The sequence below is a fragment of the Nicotiana tabacum genome, chromosome 2 (assembly GCF_000715075.1).
Source record: "Nicotiana tabacum cultivar K326 chromosome 2, ASM71507v2, whole genome shotgun sequence".
NCBI classification, from domain to species: domain Eukaryota; kingdom Viridiplantae; phylum Streptophyta; class Magnoliopsida; order Solanales; family Solanaceae; genus Nicotiana; species Nicotiana tabacum.
Window position 1 is genome coordinate 77,396,522 of NC_134081.1, and position 16,816 is coordinate 77,413,337.

At 34.3% G+C, this 16,816-nt stretch overlaps 3 protein-coding genes across 3 annotated transcripts in view; all 3 read right to left on the bottom strand.

Moving 5' to 3' along the window:
* Positions 1 to 301: 301 nt before the first annotated feature.
* LOC107783435 (calcium-transporting ATPase 12, plasma membrane-type-like) lies at positions 302 to 1,420 on the bottom strand. Its single transcript, XM_016604403.2, has one exon. The coding sequence runs from the start codon at positions 1,418 to 1,420 to the stop codon at positions 302 to 304; it is 1,119 nt and encodes a 372-aa protein (XP_016459889.2).
* An 87-nt stretch (positions 1,421 to 1,507) lies between these two features.
* LOC107783436 (putative calcium-transporting ATPase 13, plasma membrane-type) lies at positions 1,508 to 3,496 on the bottom strand. Its single transcript, XM_016604404.1, has 2 exons — positions 2,179 to 3,496; positions 1,508 to 1,992 (listed from the first exon to the last, which is right to left on the bottom strand). The coding sequence occupies exons 1-2, from the start codon at positions 3,494 to 3,496 to the stop codon at positions 1,508 to 1,510; spliced, it is 1,803 nt and encodes a 600-aa protein (XP_016459890.1).
* Positions 3,497 to 12,301: 8,805 nt separating this feature from the next.
* Positions 12,302 to 16,816, bottom strand: part of LOC142166947 (uncharacterized) — a 37,127-nt gene continuing 32,612 nt past the window's right edge. The window contains exons 4-7 of the mRNA XM_075226875.1: positions 16,508 to 16,771; positions 15,774 to 16,091; positions 14,772 to 15,155; positions 12,302 to 12,583 (exon numbers count right to left, since the gene is read on the bottom strand). Of these exons, the coding sequence (XP_075082976.1) occupies positions 12,302 to 12,583; positions 14,772 to 15,155; positions 15,774 to 16,091; positions 16,508 to 16,771 (1,248 nt within the window). The remainder of the gene's footprint in view (positions 12,584 to 14,771; positions 15,156 to 15,773; positions 16,092 to 16,507; positions 16,772 to 16,816) is intronic.

Consider the following 16,816-nt stretch of genomic DNA (forward strand, 5'->3'; position numbering starts at 1 on the left):
GGATACACACAAACACACACACATATATATAGCCCATGATTGCGACCTTAGGAAGTTCAAAGATTCACCTTTTGATTACTTGATGAGCCATGATATTGAGATGATTGCGACCCTTAGGTTGTTCAAAGATTCTTTTAGCCAAGTATCTTCAATTTATTACTTATCATTTATACTTAGCAAGAATATTTGTGGAAATAAATACAGAACTGATCTTTCCATTGTAGCATAAATCATGAATAATGGATAGTAATATAAGTATTTACAAATTTCTGTACATAATGTTTTTGAAGTAAATACATAATTACATTCTTACACACATAATCAAGAAACTTTGGAAGGAATTTGAAAGCAATTTTGCAGCATAGTGTATGGGCAAAGATAGAGCTGCAGTTCCTATAGAGATGGACCACTGTTTCATTCCTAACTTTTTCCAGTGAGCAATCTTTGACATGATCTGGATCAGTATAACTTGCAAAGCAACAGTAATTCCTACAATTACTACACCAGCTACAAAAAAACATTTTCTCCACTGATTTCTTCTGATATTCCCTTTGAAGATACTTGTCTTTGTGATCTCAATGGCACTGATGATCAACACAAAAACTTGGCATAGTACGTAAGAATTGAAGATCATGGTTCTCAACAATGTCTCATCGAGGCGAAAAATCACCCTTCCCTTCATGCTAAGTATCAACAGAAGTGTAACTTGAAACATAGATTGAACAGCTATGTTCATTAACATATTCTTGGTTATAATAGGTGCACCCGTACCATAATTAGTCGTCGGCTTAGAACAGTTCATCATGACTTGATGAAATTCCAAAGACTCAGGCTTTACGGCTGATGTTATGATTGCCAAAAACAAGGCACCAAGAACTTCCATTATTAGATTTACCCACAACAACTGAAATGGTGTCAATTGTTCTTCACTCGCGGGATTGAAAATTATGAGAATAAAACTTGAAGTGAATGCAGAAATATTGAGTATCAATTGCAACTGTATGAACTTGTCAATGTTTGTGCAAACATACCTGCCCAAGATTAATATGGCTGGGATCATACCAAAATTTGAGTCCACCACAGTAATATCAGCATCTTCCTTAGCTAAGTCCGCACAGTTTTCACCAATAAAAATCCCAACGTCGGCTTCTTTGAGAGATGGCAAGTCTCTAATGCATGTACAAGTTGCTGCCACGAGCCCGCAATTATTAGCTCTTAAGCAATGTACCAAGAGGAGTTTATCAGCAGGAGTGCTATTAGCCAATACTTTGATTTTGTGAGACATACTTATTTGGGCTTCCTTGAGGCTGCTTCTAAATTCAGCAGCTTCAATTATGGCTCCTTGTAAGTCTTCCTCAATTCTTAGAATTCCAGAATTAAGAGCCATCAATCTTGCAGTATGCAAGTCTTCATCCACCATTAATTTGATCTCAACTCCTGATTCTCGACACATTTGAATCGTTTGCCTCAACTCGGGTGGATATGGATTCTTTAGTACTACAATGCCTTAAAAGCTCAAGCCATCTTTCGCGAGCTCAAAGAAGAATAATTCACCTTCTTTTTCGGTATCAACGGGGCTTTCTTCTTTTGGTTTTACTTGTTTATAAGCAAAACCAAAGCAGTACACACCGTCGGATACTATTCTATCGATTATTCCATTGAACAGCTTTCTTTTTTCCTCATCTAGGGTTTGCATGGTGCCGTTAATGTCATAATAGTGAGAACACATAGATAGAACCAGCTTTGGTTCTCCTTTCCAATGCACATGCATAAATTCTTCACCTTCTTTGTTTCTCTTTATTAGCAACCCGCATAGTCCTTTGCTAGGATACAAATTATAACGGCTTAGGATTGTACAACTTCCGTGCAATTCATCAATATCACCGCCAAGCACTTTCTCAGCCCAAATAAGAAGAGAATCATCATTGACACCACCAGTTATATTCATGCAAATTCCTTCGAGTAAGGCATTCAGGACTTCCTCAACAGAATCTGCATGCAGTGGTGGAGCCAAGAATCTTAATAAGGGTATTCAAAAATTCTCTACCTAGCTAGAAACTTCCTTTATAAAGGGAATTCATCAACAGTTTATATACATAAAATAGAAAAGTTTTTACCCTATATACTTGCACATAGTAACTTCTAGATGATGGGAATTCAACTGAACTATCTACTTACCTTCAGCTCCGCCACTATCTGCAGGAAGGTTCAAAATTTTCTCGAAACCAATCCATAAATCCGCCATCATTTTATGCTTCACAACCAAGTCAAGTGTTTTGCCGAGGCAGAGGGTGGTAACAAGGGCTACATTAGCGTCCGTCGGAAGCTTATGAACTATGGTTTGATGAGCCTTTTTCATCTCCTTCGATGCATATAGAAGAATAATGAAAATGCCTAAAGATAATCCATCTTTTAATGAAAATAACAATATGCAAAGCATAGCCACCAAACCATTAACCTTATTGGTGCCACCTCGCTTCCTCCTCATGTATTTTGTGGCCTCGTTCATTATTTCCTCCACTGTGTTCTTCATACCCTTAGGATCTGGATTGCGATCCTTATCACAACACCATGATTTCCACAAGAAACATCGGAAAACTTGCACGACAAGAATGATCAAAGAGAGACTCAACCATAGTTTCTCCAAGACTGAGCTCATCTCATCAATTGATCGATGAAGCTTTGACATATCATCATGTTGGGAACTTGCCACCAGTTCCATCAACTTGCATCTTTCAGTGTTTTTGCCAACTGCAGTCACGAGAAACTGGCAGTTGCCTTCCACTAAGTTTGTACCAGTAAACAACGAGGGGTGTTCTGAAAAGTGTTCATCGATTAAACCATCATCGAGCTTGAATGAGTTGCCATGAATGAGAATCCCATCAGCCGGGACCTCATCGCCTGTTTCCAAGAACAAAATATCACCAACCACCACTTCAGAAACTGGAATTTGTAAAATCTGGTGGTGTCTAAGAACCCGGACTACCTTTTTCTGCTTCGCCATTTTCTTCTTCATCCATATGGCCTTGAAAAATCTATAGGTAACGCCAAAATTAACAACAATCATTATTGGCAGAAAGATTAATAAAACATCAAATAATCCTTCTTGGAGACCATTCATCTTAATCCCTATCACAAGAGAAAGTGCGGCGCAACAAAGAAGAAGAATAACGGTAGTGTCTTTGAATGCCTCAAGTATCAGTTGATGGAAACCTTTGGTGATGAAAGAAGGTGATCGGCCTTCTGAGTTTGTATTGGAACCAAAGGCTTTGCGGCGACGATAGAGATCGTTTGAATCTCCTGATATGCCGGAATCAGTATTTGTTTCCAGTGCATGAAATAGGTGTTGAATAACAGAAGTACTTTGACACATAAAGCCCTTATTATTAGAGTTGTTCTCGACGATATGTGCTAATTGCTTTACACTAATGGAGAAGTTAGAGACGTTCTCATCGTCAATGGGAGTTGAAAGACAGGAGGACTCGGAGTTTATCATTTGCAACAATCTAGTCTGGACTAAGTGGAAGCAGGGAGGATTTTAGGAAGATAAATTAAAAATGGAGTTTTGTCTTATTGAAAGATCGATTCGTGGTGTATCAGATAGGAAAAAGAACGATTTATTTAAAACCAATGAAGACTTCTGGCTTAGGGAGGAAAGTTACTTTTCATAAATGGAAATGAGACGATATTAATTGAGACTGAGAGTAGGTACGAGAAGTTATATTTATACTAAACAAACCATAGTTTAGGTGGTATTGGCACTTTTTTTATTACCAGCACATTTATATACTATTCCTACCTATAAACAGTCTACTAATGGCAGAGAAAAGGGGAGAGCCAATTGGAGGACTGTATTTGGGTAAAGCGCGCTTGCAAGCTAAGAAACTTACAAGGAAAAACATCATTCCTAGAAACGCCGACTTTCTCTTAGCTTTCAGTAAAGACACGTTGCTAGCAAGACTAGAAATTTCTACAAAAAAAAATCTATATCTATATATTAATATAAAGCAGAGCAATAAAAAAGTGATGTGACACCTCTATATAATCAAAAAGCTATTTATCTTTTTTCTCATTTTTTCTTTTTTTCCCTTCATTTTGCGTGTTCAATATCTGTTTTCTACTTCCATAACGAAGAAATGCAACGGTTATTATAACGGTGCATGCAAATATTACTCCATATAATTTAAGAGGACGCCATTCAACGGTTAGGAAATGCTTGGCAACTGACAATCATCATATTTTTTGCTAAGTTCTACGATAGTCTTCTTTGAAATACCAAGCCACCAATGCTATGTACGTGTTGTTTGATTGTATTAAATATTTAAAAGTTAGCAGTTCTTTTATCGATAGTGACAAGCTTTTTCAAGTGCCGTTGTTCAATTTTAATAAATATATAATAGTTTTGATTGGTAATTAATTTAATATGTAATGGTATGTAGTTTATTCAATTTATAAACAAAAGTTTTCTATTTCACTATGTTGATCAGTGAGATGTAATAATATGGATGTGTTTGTTTCCTCAGGATTTTGACTGCAATGACTATATCCAGGTATGAACAAAATTCACGGTTGAATATATCAGGCTTTCTTCCTCCATTCTTTTCACCAATTATGTTTAAGAATTCAAAAACGCTCTATTAAATATTTTTCGCTTCCTTATAATGAATATTTATTAATATGTAGTTAATATTGCCTGAAATTCAGGGTGTAAGAAAATTTCAAGAGCGTTTAGCGCTATATGAAAAACAAGGTTGAAAAAGCTCTACTTTCATGGAGGAAGTCCGAGGGGACCGAAAAGTGAAGTCGAAGAAGTTGAGATATCTTATTCCAATCTCTTAGAGATGTTCTAAGGAGGTTGGTAGTGATAATATATCGAAATACACATGAGTTTGAAAGAATTGTCAACTTATTTACGAAATCAGAATTTGAAATTTATGGGTTCGAGATTCTAAACTTTTTAAGTTATTGAATTCTAAATTACTAATTTGTATATATTAATAAATTTCATAAGATAAATAAATGGTTTGGACCAAAATTACTGGATTCGACGAACCCGTACCGTCTATTCTCGGTTCCGCCCCTGCTTATCTATATTCTGATCAGTCGCAAAAATGGTGAAAAGTTTAGACTTGGAATCTGCAGATATGAAACATTCAATAAGACAATAATAATACTCCTACGGAACTTGATAGTAATTCGTTTGCACGAGAAGAAAGTAATGATAAAAGCAATAACAACTAAAAAATGTTCAGGCAACAAGTACTACTCACAATAGGTAAAATTGAATCCTTCTTTACGTTTTTGTTTTAATTTTCAAATACAATTTAACAATGTTTGAGCAAGATTTGTAATTCTACTTTATCAAAAAACGGGTCCTTCAATGACTTTGGAAATTGCAATTATTAATTAAAAGTAAAACTCTTTTTCAACTGCGATAGGATACCATTCCGAAGCAACTAATAAATAGAGTAGGCAAAAATAGGCAACTATAAGGATAGAAGAAAAATAAAGGGGAAAGCAGGAATGAAGGGAAGAGAAGGATAGATAAAAAGAATAAATGTGTAAATTTGGGTTTGATAATTGGTTCTGTCATTGACGAAACTATTTTTCTAAATAATATACATGTAACCAAATTATTTACTAAGCAGGATAATACAACTATCGTAGAGTTTCTAAAACAATTTAATAATTTATTTATTCATATGTATGTCTTGCCTTTTATTTATTGTTTTGTTTTGAGAAATTTATGTGTTCAGAAGAAGTTTTAAGTTAATAAGAAATAGATGTATAAAGTAATTTACCATATTATGCACAAACATAATTGAGGGAAATGGAAAGGATTTGAAAGGACAACGGATATGGAAACGCATTGATAGCGATAGAAGCATAGGGTGGCCGGTGATACCGACATTTATAGTCTGTTTGGCCAAGCTAAAGAAATCAGTTTATTTTGAGAAATATTTTTTTTCAAAAGTATTTTTAAAAAAAATATTTTTGAAGAGTAGCAGTTTGTGTTTGGCTAATCACTCTGAAAAATACTTTTGAGCAATAATTTGTGTTTGGCCAAGTTTTTCAAAAAATACTTTTAAGTATCAAATTATCAATAAGGACATGAATAAATTTACTTAATAGTTAATATTATAAGTAAATAAATAATCTTAAAAATTTGTTATTACATGCAATAATTAAATCTTTTCATTTTATTTAAGTAAAATATGAAAATAAAATTTAAAAGTACTTAATTCTTTTAATATAAGTTAAATATATTAAAAATCATCCAACAAATATAAAAATATTCACCCCTAAAGTCACTATATATTAGAAAGCTATCCTAAAAATAACAAGAAATATTTTATATATTAATATCCTAAGTATTAGATTTAACAGTTATTTTGTTATATACTATATTTTGTTAAGGGTATTTTTGGTAAGAAGAAAAGTCAACTGTTTTTCTGCTTTTGGTAAAAAGCGACTTTTTTCTGCTTCTTCCCCAAAACACTTTTTTCCCCAAAAAAGCTTGGTCAAATACCTCAAGTTTGGCAAAAAAAAGTGTTTTGGAAAAAAAAAAAAGAATATTTTTCGCAAGTTTGACCAAATAGACTATTAATAAGCTCTTTTCCAATTTGTTCAATACTATATCTTCCATGCATAACTCTTCTAGAATTGTTTTGACAAAAGTAGAATGGTGGTCCTTGGGCAATCTCGACTGTTCAAATCCAAATGGTCCTCTCTTCATACAATAGACAACAACATATTTTCATATTTTCATATTTTTCAAAGGAAAGTGTACGGGTTGGTTTACACTATAAGATATTCATTGAAAAAAAATTCCAAGACGTAGGGCCAAAAGATGTGGAAAATCCCGTCAAATGCTGATTAACTTTCCAATTCTTAAATCCATGGATAATTTCCCGGAAGCTACACATAATAGTGACAAAGAGTTTTCAAGTTGAATTCCATGGGATTAATTAAGTTACAAAATTAAAACACAGGCCAGCCGTCCAGACCTGCATGAAATTATCGTCTTGTACATGTTTAAACACCTGATCAACTTAATTTGTTGATTTTGTTTCTTTTTTCTTTATAACTTCTGTTTATTGAGTTCGAGACTTTGGTCAATAGAACAACAACAACAATAACAATCCAGTAAAATCTCACTAATGGGGTCTGGAGAGGGTAATATGTACGCAGACCTTACCCTTACCCGAAGGAGTAGAACTTTGGTCAATAGAGTGCTAAGTATAAAGAACGCGCAGAGTAGTGTTGAATTTTAACTGAATTTAATTTCCTTGCCTGAAAGGTAGTACTTGTTGATTCAATATAAGTTAAAGTAACGTAGACTGATGTATATATTATATACAGTATATACTAGACCATGCGTGCATGTCATAGTCATTAATTTAGTCATACCCCAAGTAGCAAACCTTTTATCATACGTGGACCTATAGTCAGAGTGACGGTTATTTCAACAAACCTAGTCCACCAACTCGTATATCAAGGGAAATATATAGTGCTGCACTCCCAAAACAGCTCGTAAAAAATCATATATACTCAGCAAACTCCCCCTTAATTAATTGCGTCAAAGCAACGACAACAGCATCACAAATATTAATGTAAGAGAATACATTTGAACTCTCTTTAAACCACGATTAATTAGCTTATCGATAATAGAATACAAGTTAGCTTTGCTAACGTACGGACTAGAGCTTTATTTACACGAAAAATTAGTTGCATTAACTAAAGCACGCGCTCTCTTGTAATCACACCTAAAGCTTTGTTTCTAAAAGTTCTCTCGTTTTGCGTCTTATCATCATAGACCGATTAGCAGACAACTTCTTCTAAATTAAGCATGTGATGTTATGAACATGTGCTAAATAGCCTCTTGAAGGACATGGATGAAAATTTAATTAGCAAATTATGTACTCCACATAAAAATAGGAGTAGGAGCATGTGAGGCATGAATTAGGTGAGGCGAATAATAAATACTACATATCGGATAAGGATAGGCAAAACTAGGTAGAGGCTAGCACTGTTGAGTGTTCTCTGGTATCCTGTTTCTCTTATATTTCCTCTTAGCTTTACTGTTATATTACTGAGATTTCCATATTGTTCAATCATTGTTCGCATTTAGGTATTTGTTCTTCCTTATTGCCTTATGCATTGTGGGTTTGGTTACATGTAACATTTATATTTAAAAATAACATATGTAGGTTGGGTGTAGTGAATCCATGCTATATTGAAGTGGATAATAGGAATCACACACATAAATATAAGAGTTCATCTACGGACATTACAAATATTCCAAAACTAGAAACCAAAACTTCTTAGGGAAGAAGAAAATAAAAAGGGAAAAAAGGAGGGAGGTTCGATATCTAACAAACTAAGGCAAATAAAATAAACCAACTTCCTAGCATAGCCCTAATAGAATATGTCCTCTACTATATATAGTACTACTTTCAACTAGGGTCCCAAATGTAATTTGACAGAATCCCAAATGAGTCCCACATCGTGGCTATATTTGTAACAATATACCCCCATCGACGGACGAATCCACCACTTCAGAGAGGGGTATACCTATGTTCAAATTTCTTAAATTAGGTTAAATATCCGATCCTGCCACCCGCAGTCGTAAATTAGATAAATGTGCCATGACTAATAGACTTTTTTGAAAGCTTTTCTCGTGTGTAAATTCAAGTTGGAATTTATCTTGAACTTTGTTTGACTTCCCCTTTTCTTTGGGCTTCTCATTTCTTTTTATCCCAGTCATTTCCCTTTTTGGATGCCTCCCAATTTTTTATTTGTCGTATTTTTATTTTTTATATTTTTTTTCTCTATTCTATTATTTTATATGTGGTCTCTAGCAAGAACACTAAAAAAACTCCAAAACTTTAAAACTATATAAAGCAAACATTCCTCTTAATCTTAAATTTATGATTTTTCTTCTTTCAAATCCGAAAAAACTTGGGTCTTAATGGGAATTTTGGATTGAGATAAAAAATATTTCAACTTTTTTTAATTATATCATATATTTTTTATTATAATAGTTATTAAATATTATTTAAACCTCTTTTATTAAATTATGATGAAAATTTCGTAAGCATTGTTTAAAAAACATGAGATTTATGATTTTGATTTTTGGGAACTTGTGATTTATTTAATTTTATACTTATGGGGTATAATTTATCTATTGAAGATATTTTTTTTAATTTTCTTATTCTGGTTGATGTAATTCCCTTATTGAAGATGCTATATTTTTACTATACAGAAAAAGATGTAAGTTTCTAGTGAACGTATTGATTTAACTTTTGTTGTTATAACAAAAGTGTTATTGCTTATTTAAAATGCTAATTACGTTTGTTTTTTGATATTTAAGATGTAATTTTTTAATTTTCAAATAAAAAATACCTATTAGGTTGATCCGAATAAACTCAAAGAAACAGAATAAATATTCCTAACAAATTTCGTATTAGTCATTACAAGGTATACATTAAAGAAAATTATGGCACCAGTCACCTTCAAATCCTAGATCCACCTCTGCCCTATCCTTAATAAGAACCTTGTGATCAGGGTTCGAGTAGAGCAATATCAATACTACATCAATGATTGTCACGGACGCAACCCAAAGTAAAGTTGATAAACATTCTACATGGATTTTAACAACAATAACTGTAAACGTCTTAGCAAAGTTAATCATCCCCAACCGTGGATAGGACCTTAAGAAGCATCGTGTAACAGCCAAATATACAGCTAAGTTTTCAAACATAATTTCTGGAGGAACTTCATTCTGGTCAAGATCATAGACAACACCTTCTTTACCAAACAATAAATATGTTTGAAGATTACTGCAACTCTTTTAAATATTTCCAAACAATAAATATGTTTGAAGATTAAATGGTTTGTAACCCCTACGTTGTACTAGCGATGATATTTAGGTGTTGTTATGGTAGGTGAAGTGATCTCTGTATTCTAGAGTATCATAATTCATTAGTACAGTGGAAGTTATCTGTTTATGTATTATGTTTTCTTGTTGCGTGACAGGAGGAAATCCAGAAAAAACTGGCTATATTGTCATGCGGGCTGAGGGAATATACGATGTTGATGCAAACACTTCTATTGACCAACTCTCTGAAGATCTCAATATTAAAATGCCTCAGGTATACTACTCTTTTAAGAGCTAAATTTGAGGAAAAGCCCAAAACCATACATGATTTTTGGCTTTAGACTCAAAGTCATACATATTTATCTAGATATCCAATAGTAAATATACATAAATGGAACGAATTTATCATTTGCAACAATCTAGGAAAAAGAACGATTTATTTAAAACCGGTGGACTTCTGGCTTAGTGAGGAAAGTTATTTTGCATAAATGGAAATGAAACGATATTAATTAAGACTTTGAGTAGGTACGAGAAGTTATATTTATACTAAACAAACCATAGTTTAGGCGGTATTGTCACCTTTTTTTATTACGAGAACATTTATATACCATTCCTACCTATAAACAGTCTAATAATGACAGAGAAAAGGGGAGGGCCAATTGTGGGACTGTATTTGGGAAAAGCACGCTTACAGGCTACGAAACTTACAAGAAAAGCATTATTCCTAGAAACGCCGACTTTTGTCGTAGCTTTCTTTAAAGACACGTTGCTAGCAAGACAAGGAATTTCTAACCAAAAAAAAAATTAAAATTAAATACATTTGGAGGAATCAGCATCTCCAATTATTCTCCATATACACACTAAAAATAAAAGTACAAGGGGTGAATTGTAACCGATTTAAAAATCGTAGTTGACTAAGTGTGAGTTTAGTCGACTAGACTTTGTGTAGTGATTGATTTATGTAAAGATAAACTAGATGAGCAAAAGGATAAAGAAGACACAATAATTTTTATACTGGTTCAATACCGGTGTGGTACCTACATCCAGTTCCCTTGGGTCACAAGAGTTCTCTTAAATCTTTGATAAATGTTTACAGCAGTGATGGTTTTAGTTCGTTCACCACCAACGATATACATCGACAGTAATTCTTTCCAATGTTGACACAACTCTCGTTTTGTGTTCTAACTCTTCCTATCTTTTGTGACACTTTTAGACCCAAGAATACAGTGTTTGTACTGTAAACTAGAAATGTTTAGAAACAAATGATGTAATTGCGTAATCGTCTTCTTGAGTTTACTAGTCTTCTTATATGAGAGTTTTGAGTAGCCGTTGCAGATTGACCTTTGATTGAGGCATAGAATATTATAAGAGATTTGACCCAAGGGGTACCTCCGAACCCTGCACAAGAGATGGGCTGAATTCGTTTATGTCCTTCCCTCTCATATCCATAATCAAGGGAGTGATTTGTGGTTTGATTTGATTGATCAATTTTTAGTAACTCCAAATTCTAAATCAGTCCTTGAAGTAGGGCCTAATTTCCTTTAGCGGTTGCACTTGATATGTTTCCTTTTTGATAGCCTCGACGTCCTTTGATTTAACGTCTGGACTTGATTTTGTTTCCTTTTTGATGGCTTTGGTTTCCTTTGATTTAGCATCGTTCTTGTTGCCTTTGATCTCGTTTCTTTTCTGATGTCCTTACCAAAAGGACTTCCTTTGAAGTAGTATTGCCTCCTAATTTTCTGCAATTAAATAAATACAATTAGATTTGCACTATTGTCATCATTGAGATTTAGGTGTAACAATCTCCCCTTTTTGATGTTGACAATTAAATAGAGTAAATATAGTATACTTCCCTTTCATAACTTAAGATGACTGCTCCCCGTGAGTTGTTTCTTTGGTTTACTCATCACTGCCCCCATGAGTTGTTGCTCTGGTTTACTCAATCATATTTTGTCCCACTTTGACATCATCAAAAAGAAGAAAAAAACAAGTGCAGACAAAACAAACGTAATAATATAGATAATAAATAAAGTAGTTAGGGTAGCAGAGGTTATGCCTTCATCAAAGGCACATATTGATGGTTCTTACAGACCAACGCAAAAGTAGTTCACAAAATAAAACAAGCAACGACAAAAAAATATTTTAAATACACACTGTCTTAGTTCTTCCCCAGAACGCACTTCAGTGTATTGATCACTTTGGTGGAGAAAGAGTCATAGGAGGTTTTAACTTCTTTGGTGATTTTGTTCATTTTTTTGTCATAGAGTTGAATGCCCTGATTCCTTGCCTCCTCGTAGATCCAATGTCCATCTTGAGCTTAGCCATATCTGTAATTATTTCTTTGTTGACTTCCCTGATCTTGTCCACCTGTTCTTTCATTGCAGTGAGCAGGATTTTTACCCCATCTAGACTTTGCTGAATCTACTGTAGATTGTTAGTGGCAGTCAACTGAGGCTCTATTGGTTCAGTAGGTGCTTCGACCTGTACTGGAGCACTTTCAACCTTGGCACGTTTGACCCAACTATCGTCACTTAGGGTGTAACCCATCAGAGCAAAGGCTGTCTTATCATAGGTACTAGTAATGTGCTTAGGCGAGAAATGTGCCAAGTCAACCTTCATGACTTCAAGAATATGTGAGATGAGCAAACCATGGGGTAAACAAACAGTAGAAGAGGATATATCCCTGATACTTTCAAGCATATACTAACGAATCCACACAAACCAGTCAAGCCTTTTATTGTTCACAAGACAGTAAAGAACAAAGATATCTCTAGTAGTCAAGGTGCCGAGGGACCCAGTTCTAGGAAGTAAAGTAGAAGCTATCATGTGGGCTAAAACGCGGTGTTCAAACTTGAGATTTTTAGGACCAATGTCAGGAGGGTTTTCAGACAAAAGATTTTGCCTCTTCTAAAGAAACTTCAAAGTCTTTAGGCCCTGAATTTTGCACAAAAACATCATAACCATAAAACTTAGCAGAAAATATTTTCTCAAATTGATAGGAATCAAGAACAATCCGAGTGCCTAAAACCATTGACTCTAAATCATCTTTGTCATTAATAAACTGATTTTCATAAAACATCCACACATGCTCTCCATACACATAATTTCCAATAGTATCAAACATAGGAGAAAGATGTTAAAAGTCAAAAATATCAATCATATCACAGTGCAAATTTTTCATAAGAGAGAGACTTACAGAGCGTCCATAATCCATAGATTTAGACTTGTAGGACTCAAACCTTGATTTTTCACTTGGTCCGTAGAAGTTCAGTTTGTCCTGTGGCCCAAAACCTGTGCTTTCCACTTTCCCTTTCTTGCATGCAGGCTTTTTGGTGGGTTTGCTCCATAGGCCTTTTTCCTACCTTTTTCTGGCTAATAGGAAGATCCTCCGATGAGTCACTTCTTTCATTATCGGTTTTGTGGAAGTCAGAATCGAGGGATGATTTAAGGTCCACGGTTTCTTTAGGGTTGTGGGTTTTCTGAAATCGTCTGCTTCATCTTGTGGCAGTGGAAGATGAGAGGTTTCTCTTTGCCATGGTATAGAAATTTTGTGAGAAGTTATGGAGAATGAGAGGATGGGGGTACTTATTTAGGAGGAAATGTCAGGTTTAGAAGGAAGTGACACTTCTGAGGAGTTGCTTCGGTGGTACCAATGGAAGTGTAATAATAATACTCATATCAATTTAATACACTCATCAATTAAGCAAACTAAGAAAGGAAGTAAAGTATTTTATAAAGATACGAAAGATTTTTTTACATAATAGAAGTAATACCAATCTTTTTACGTAGTAGACAAAATCTTTTTTCCAAAAGAGATTTTGTAAAAATATCAGCAAATTGAGACTCAGCACTAATGAATTCTAACACGATATCACCTTTTGTAACATGATCACGAATAAAATGATGCTTAATTTCTATATATTTTACCCTAGAATGATGCACATAATTTTTTGACAAACATATAGCACTTGTATTATCACAGAATATAGGGGGTAGAGGTAACATGTAAGGGATAAATCATAATCGAGAAGTTGATGCATGATCCAAAGAACTTGTGTACAACAACTTCCAACAGCTAAGTATTTCGCTTCAGTAGTTGACAAGGCAACGCAATTTTATTTCTTGCTATGCTAGGAAATTAGAACATTTCCCAACAATTGGCATGCGCTACTAATACTTTTCCTGTCAATCCTATCACTTGCAAAATCTGCATATGAAAAGCCTTTTAAAACAAAATTGTTAGAATGAGCATACCATAATCCTAATTCAGTGGTCCCAAGGAGATATCTAATAATGCGTTTAACTACAGTAAGATGGGATTCTTTTGGAGCCGACTGAAATTTTGCACACTTACATACACTGAATATTATATTTGGTCGACTAGCAGTGAAATATAATAAAGATCCAATCATTCCTCTATACATTATTTCATCAACACTTTTTCCATTGTTTTCTTCATCAAGCGTAGTTGTTGGACTCATTAGAGTCCCAATGGACTTTGCATTCTCCATACCAAACTTCTTTATAAGTTCCTTGGTGTACTTGGTTTGGCTAAGAAAAATTTCTTAGGGAGATTGTTTGATTTGCAGTCCAAGAAAGAAAGTTAGCTCTCCCATCATGCTCATTTCGAATTCTCCTTTCATAATATGAGCGATTCTTTACATAAGACAGAGTTAGGGCTTCCAAAAATAATATCGTCAATATAAATTTCATTAATAAGATTACCTGAATTTGAGTGCTTAATGAACAAGGCTGTGTCGATATTACCTCGTTTGAAACCTTGATTTAGAAGGAAGGAACTTAGTCTTTCATACCTGGCTCGAGGAGCTTGCTTGAGTCCGTATAGAGCTTTAGACAACTTGAATACATAGTTTGGGAAGTTGTCACTTACAAAGCCAGGAGGTTGTTTCACATATAATTCTTCAGAGATGTATCCATTCAGGAAGGCACTTTTTACATTTATTTGAAATAATTTGAATCCTTTATGAGCAGCAAAAACAAGTAGTATTCGAATAGATTCTAATCTTGCTACAGGTGCAAATGTTTTATCGTAGTCGGTTCCCTCTTGCTGAGAGTAACCTTGAGCAACTAGCCTTGCTTTTTTACGAACTACTTGACCAGACTCATTCAACTTGTTTATGAAAACACATTTAGTTCCTACAATGGAAGCATTTGATGGTTTTGGAACCAAATCCCACACTTTATTTCTTTCGAATTGATCAAGTTCATCTTTCATAACTTTGACCCAATAGTCGTCTTTAAGGGCTTCATCAACCTTTTTTGGCTCAAGTTATGATATTAAGGCCATGTGAGAATTGAGCTTCTGAGATCTTCTAGTAGTGATACCTTCATGTGGATTTCCAATAATGAACTTATAGGGATATCCAGGTTCACTTTTTCATTCATTTGGAATATTTGTGATTGGCTTCTTTTCCACAGTGGTTGACTGTTCAGTAGAAGATGGATCCTAGATTTCAATATACTCCTCAGTTGACTGATTCTACTGATTGGTCGACTGATCGTGACTGCCTTTTCCTATAACAATAGAATTTGGGACAATAGAGATTTCCTCATCTTCAGAAAGTTTTTCATTCCTTGAGGAAGGGTTAGTATCCACAAAAATAACATGAATGGATTTTTCAATGCATAAAGTTCTTTTATTGTAAACTCTATATGCCCCACTTGAGGGAGAATATCCAAGAAAAATACCTTCGTCACTTTTAGGATCAAACTTACCTAAGTTGTATTTTCCATTATTGTGAATGAAGCATTTGCATCCAAATAGGTGGAAGTAACTATTGTTGGGTTTCTTACCATTCCATAGCTCACATGGAGTCTTTTTAAGAATGGGTCTAATTAGACATTTGTTGATAATATAACATGTTGTGCTTACAACTTCTGCCCAGAAGTGGTGAGATAGAGAGTTTTCCACAATCATGGTTCTTGCCATGTTCTGCAAATTTCTGTTTTTACATTCTACCACTCCATTTTGTTGAGGTGATCTTGGCGAAGAGAAGTTGTGAGAGATTCCTTGATCATTGCAGAAGTTTTCAAATGCTCTGCTCCCAAAATCTCCTCCATGGTCACTTATAATAGTAGAGATGTAGTATCCTTTATCACGTTGTACCTTCTTACAGAAGACTTCAAAATTTCTTAGAGCTTCATCTTTATGATTCAAGGAAAATAACCCAAGTGAAACGAGAAAAATCATCTGCGATAACAAAAGCATATTTTCTACCACCAATACTAGCAGTTCTAGTTGGACCAAACAAATCCATATGCAAACGCTGAAGAGGTTTAGTAGTAGATATAATGTTTTTGATTTTGAAAGATGAACGAGTTTGCTTTCCTAATTGACATACATCACAAATATGATCTTTTGAAAAATCTAGTTTGTGAAGACCAATGACAAGATCGCGTTTAAAAGGTTTTTGAATAGTATACATGCTAGCATGGCCAAGCTTTCTATGCCATACCCAGGGATCAACATTCATAGAAGCTAGACAAATTTGATTACCAAGACTATCTATATTACTGATAGTATAGACATTCATGTCTCTATTTTTAGAAAGAATAACTTTACCTAATTCATCTTCAATAAACCAATCATGAATTTTTAAAACGAACCTCATAGTCATTGTCACATAGTTGACTGATACCGAGAAGGTTGTAACCAAGTTCATCAACTAGGTATACTTCTTCTACGTCACATGTTGAGTTGAGAGGAACTCTTCCAACTCCAATTACATTTCCTTTTGATTTATCTCCAAACGTGACAGTTCCTCCTTCTAATTTGGTGACCGTCTTGAACAGTTGTTTGTCTCCAGTCATATTTCTAGAACATGCGCTATCAAGATACCATTTTCCTTTTTTATTCTTCTTGAATTGTTTCTGCAGAAAAAGAAAAATTACTTGTTTTTAGGTACCCAAGCTTGC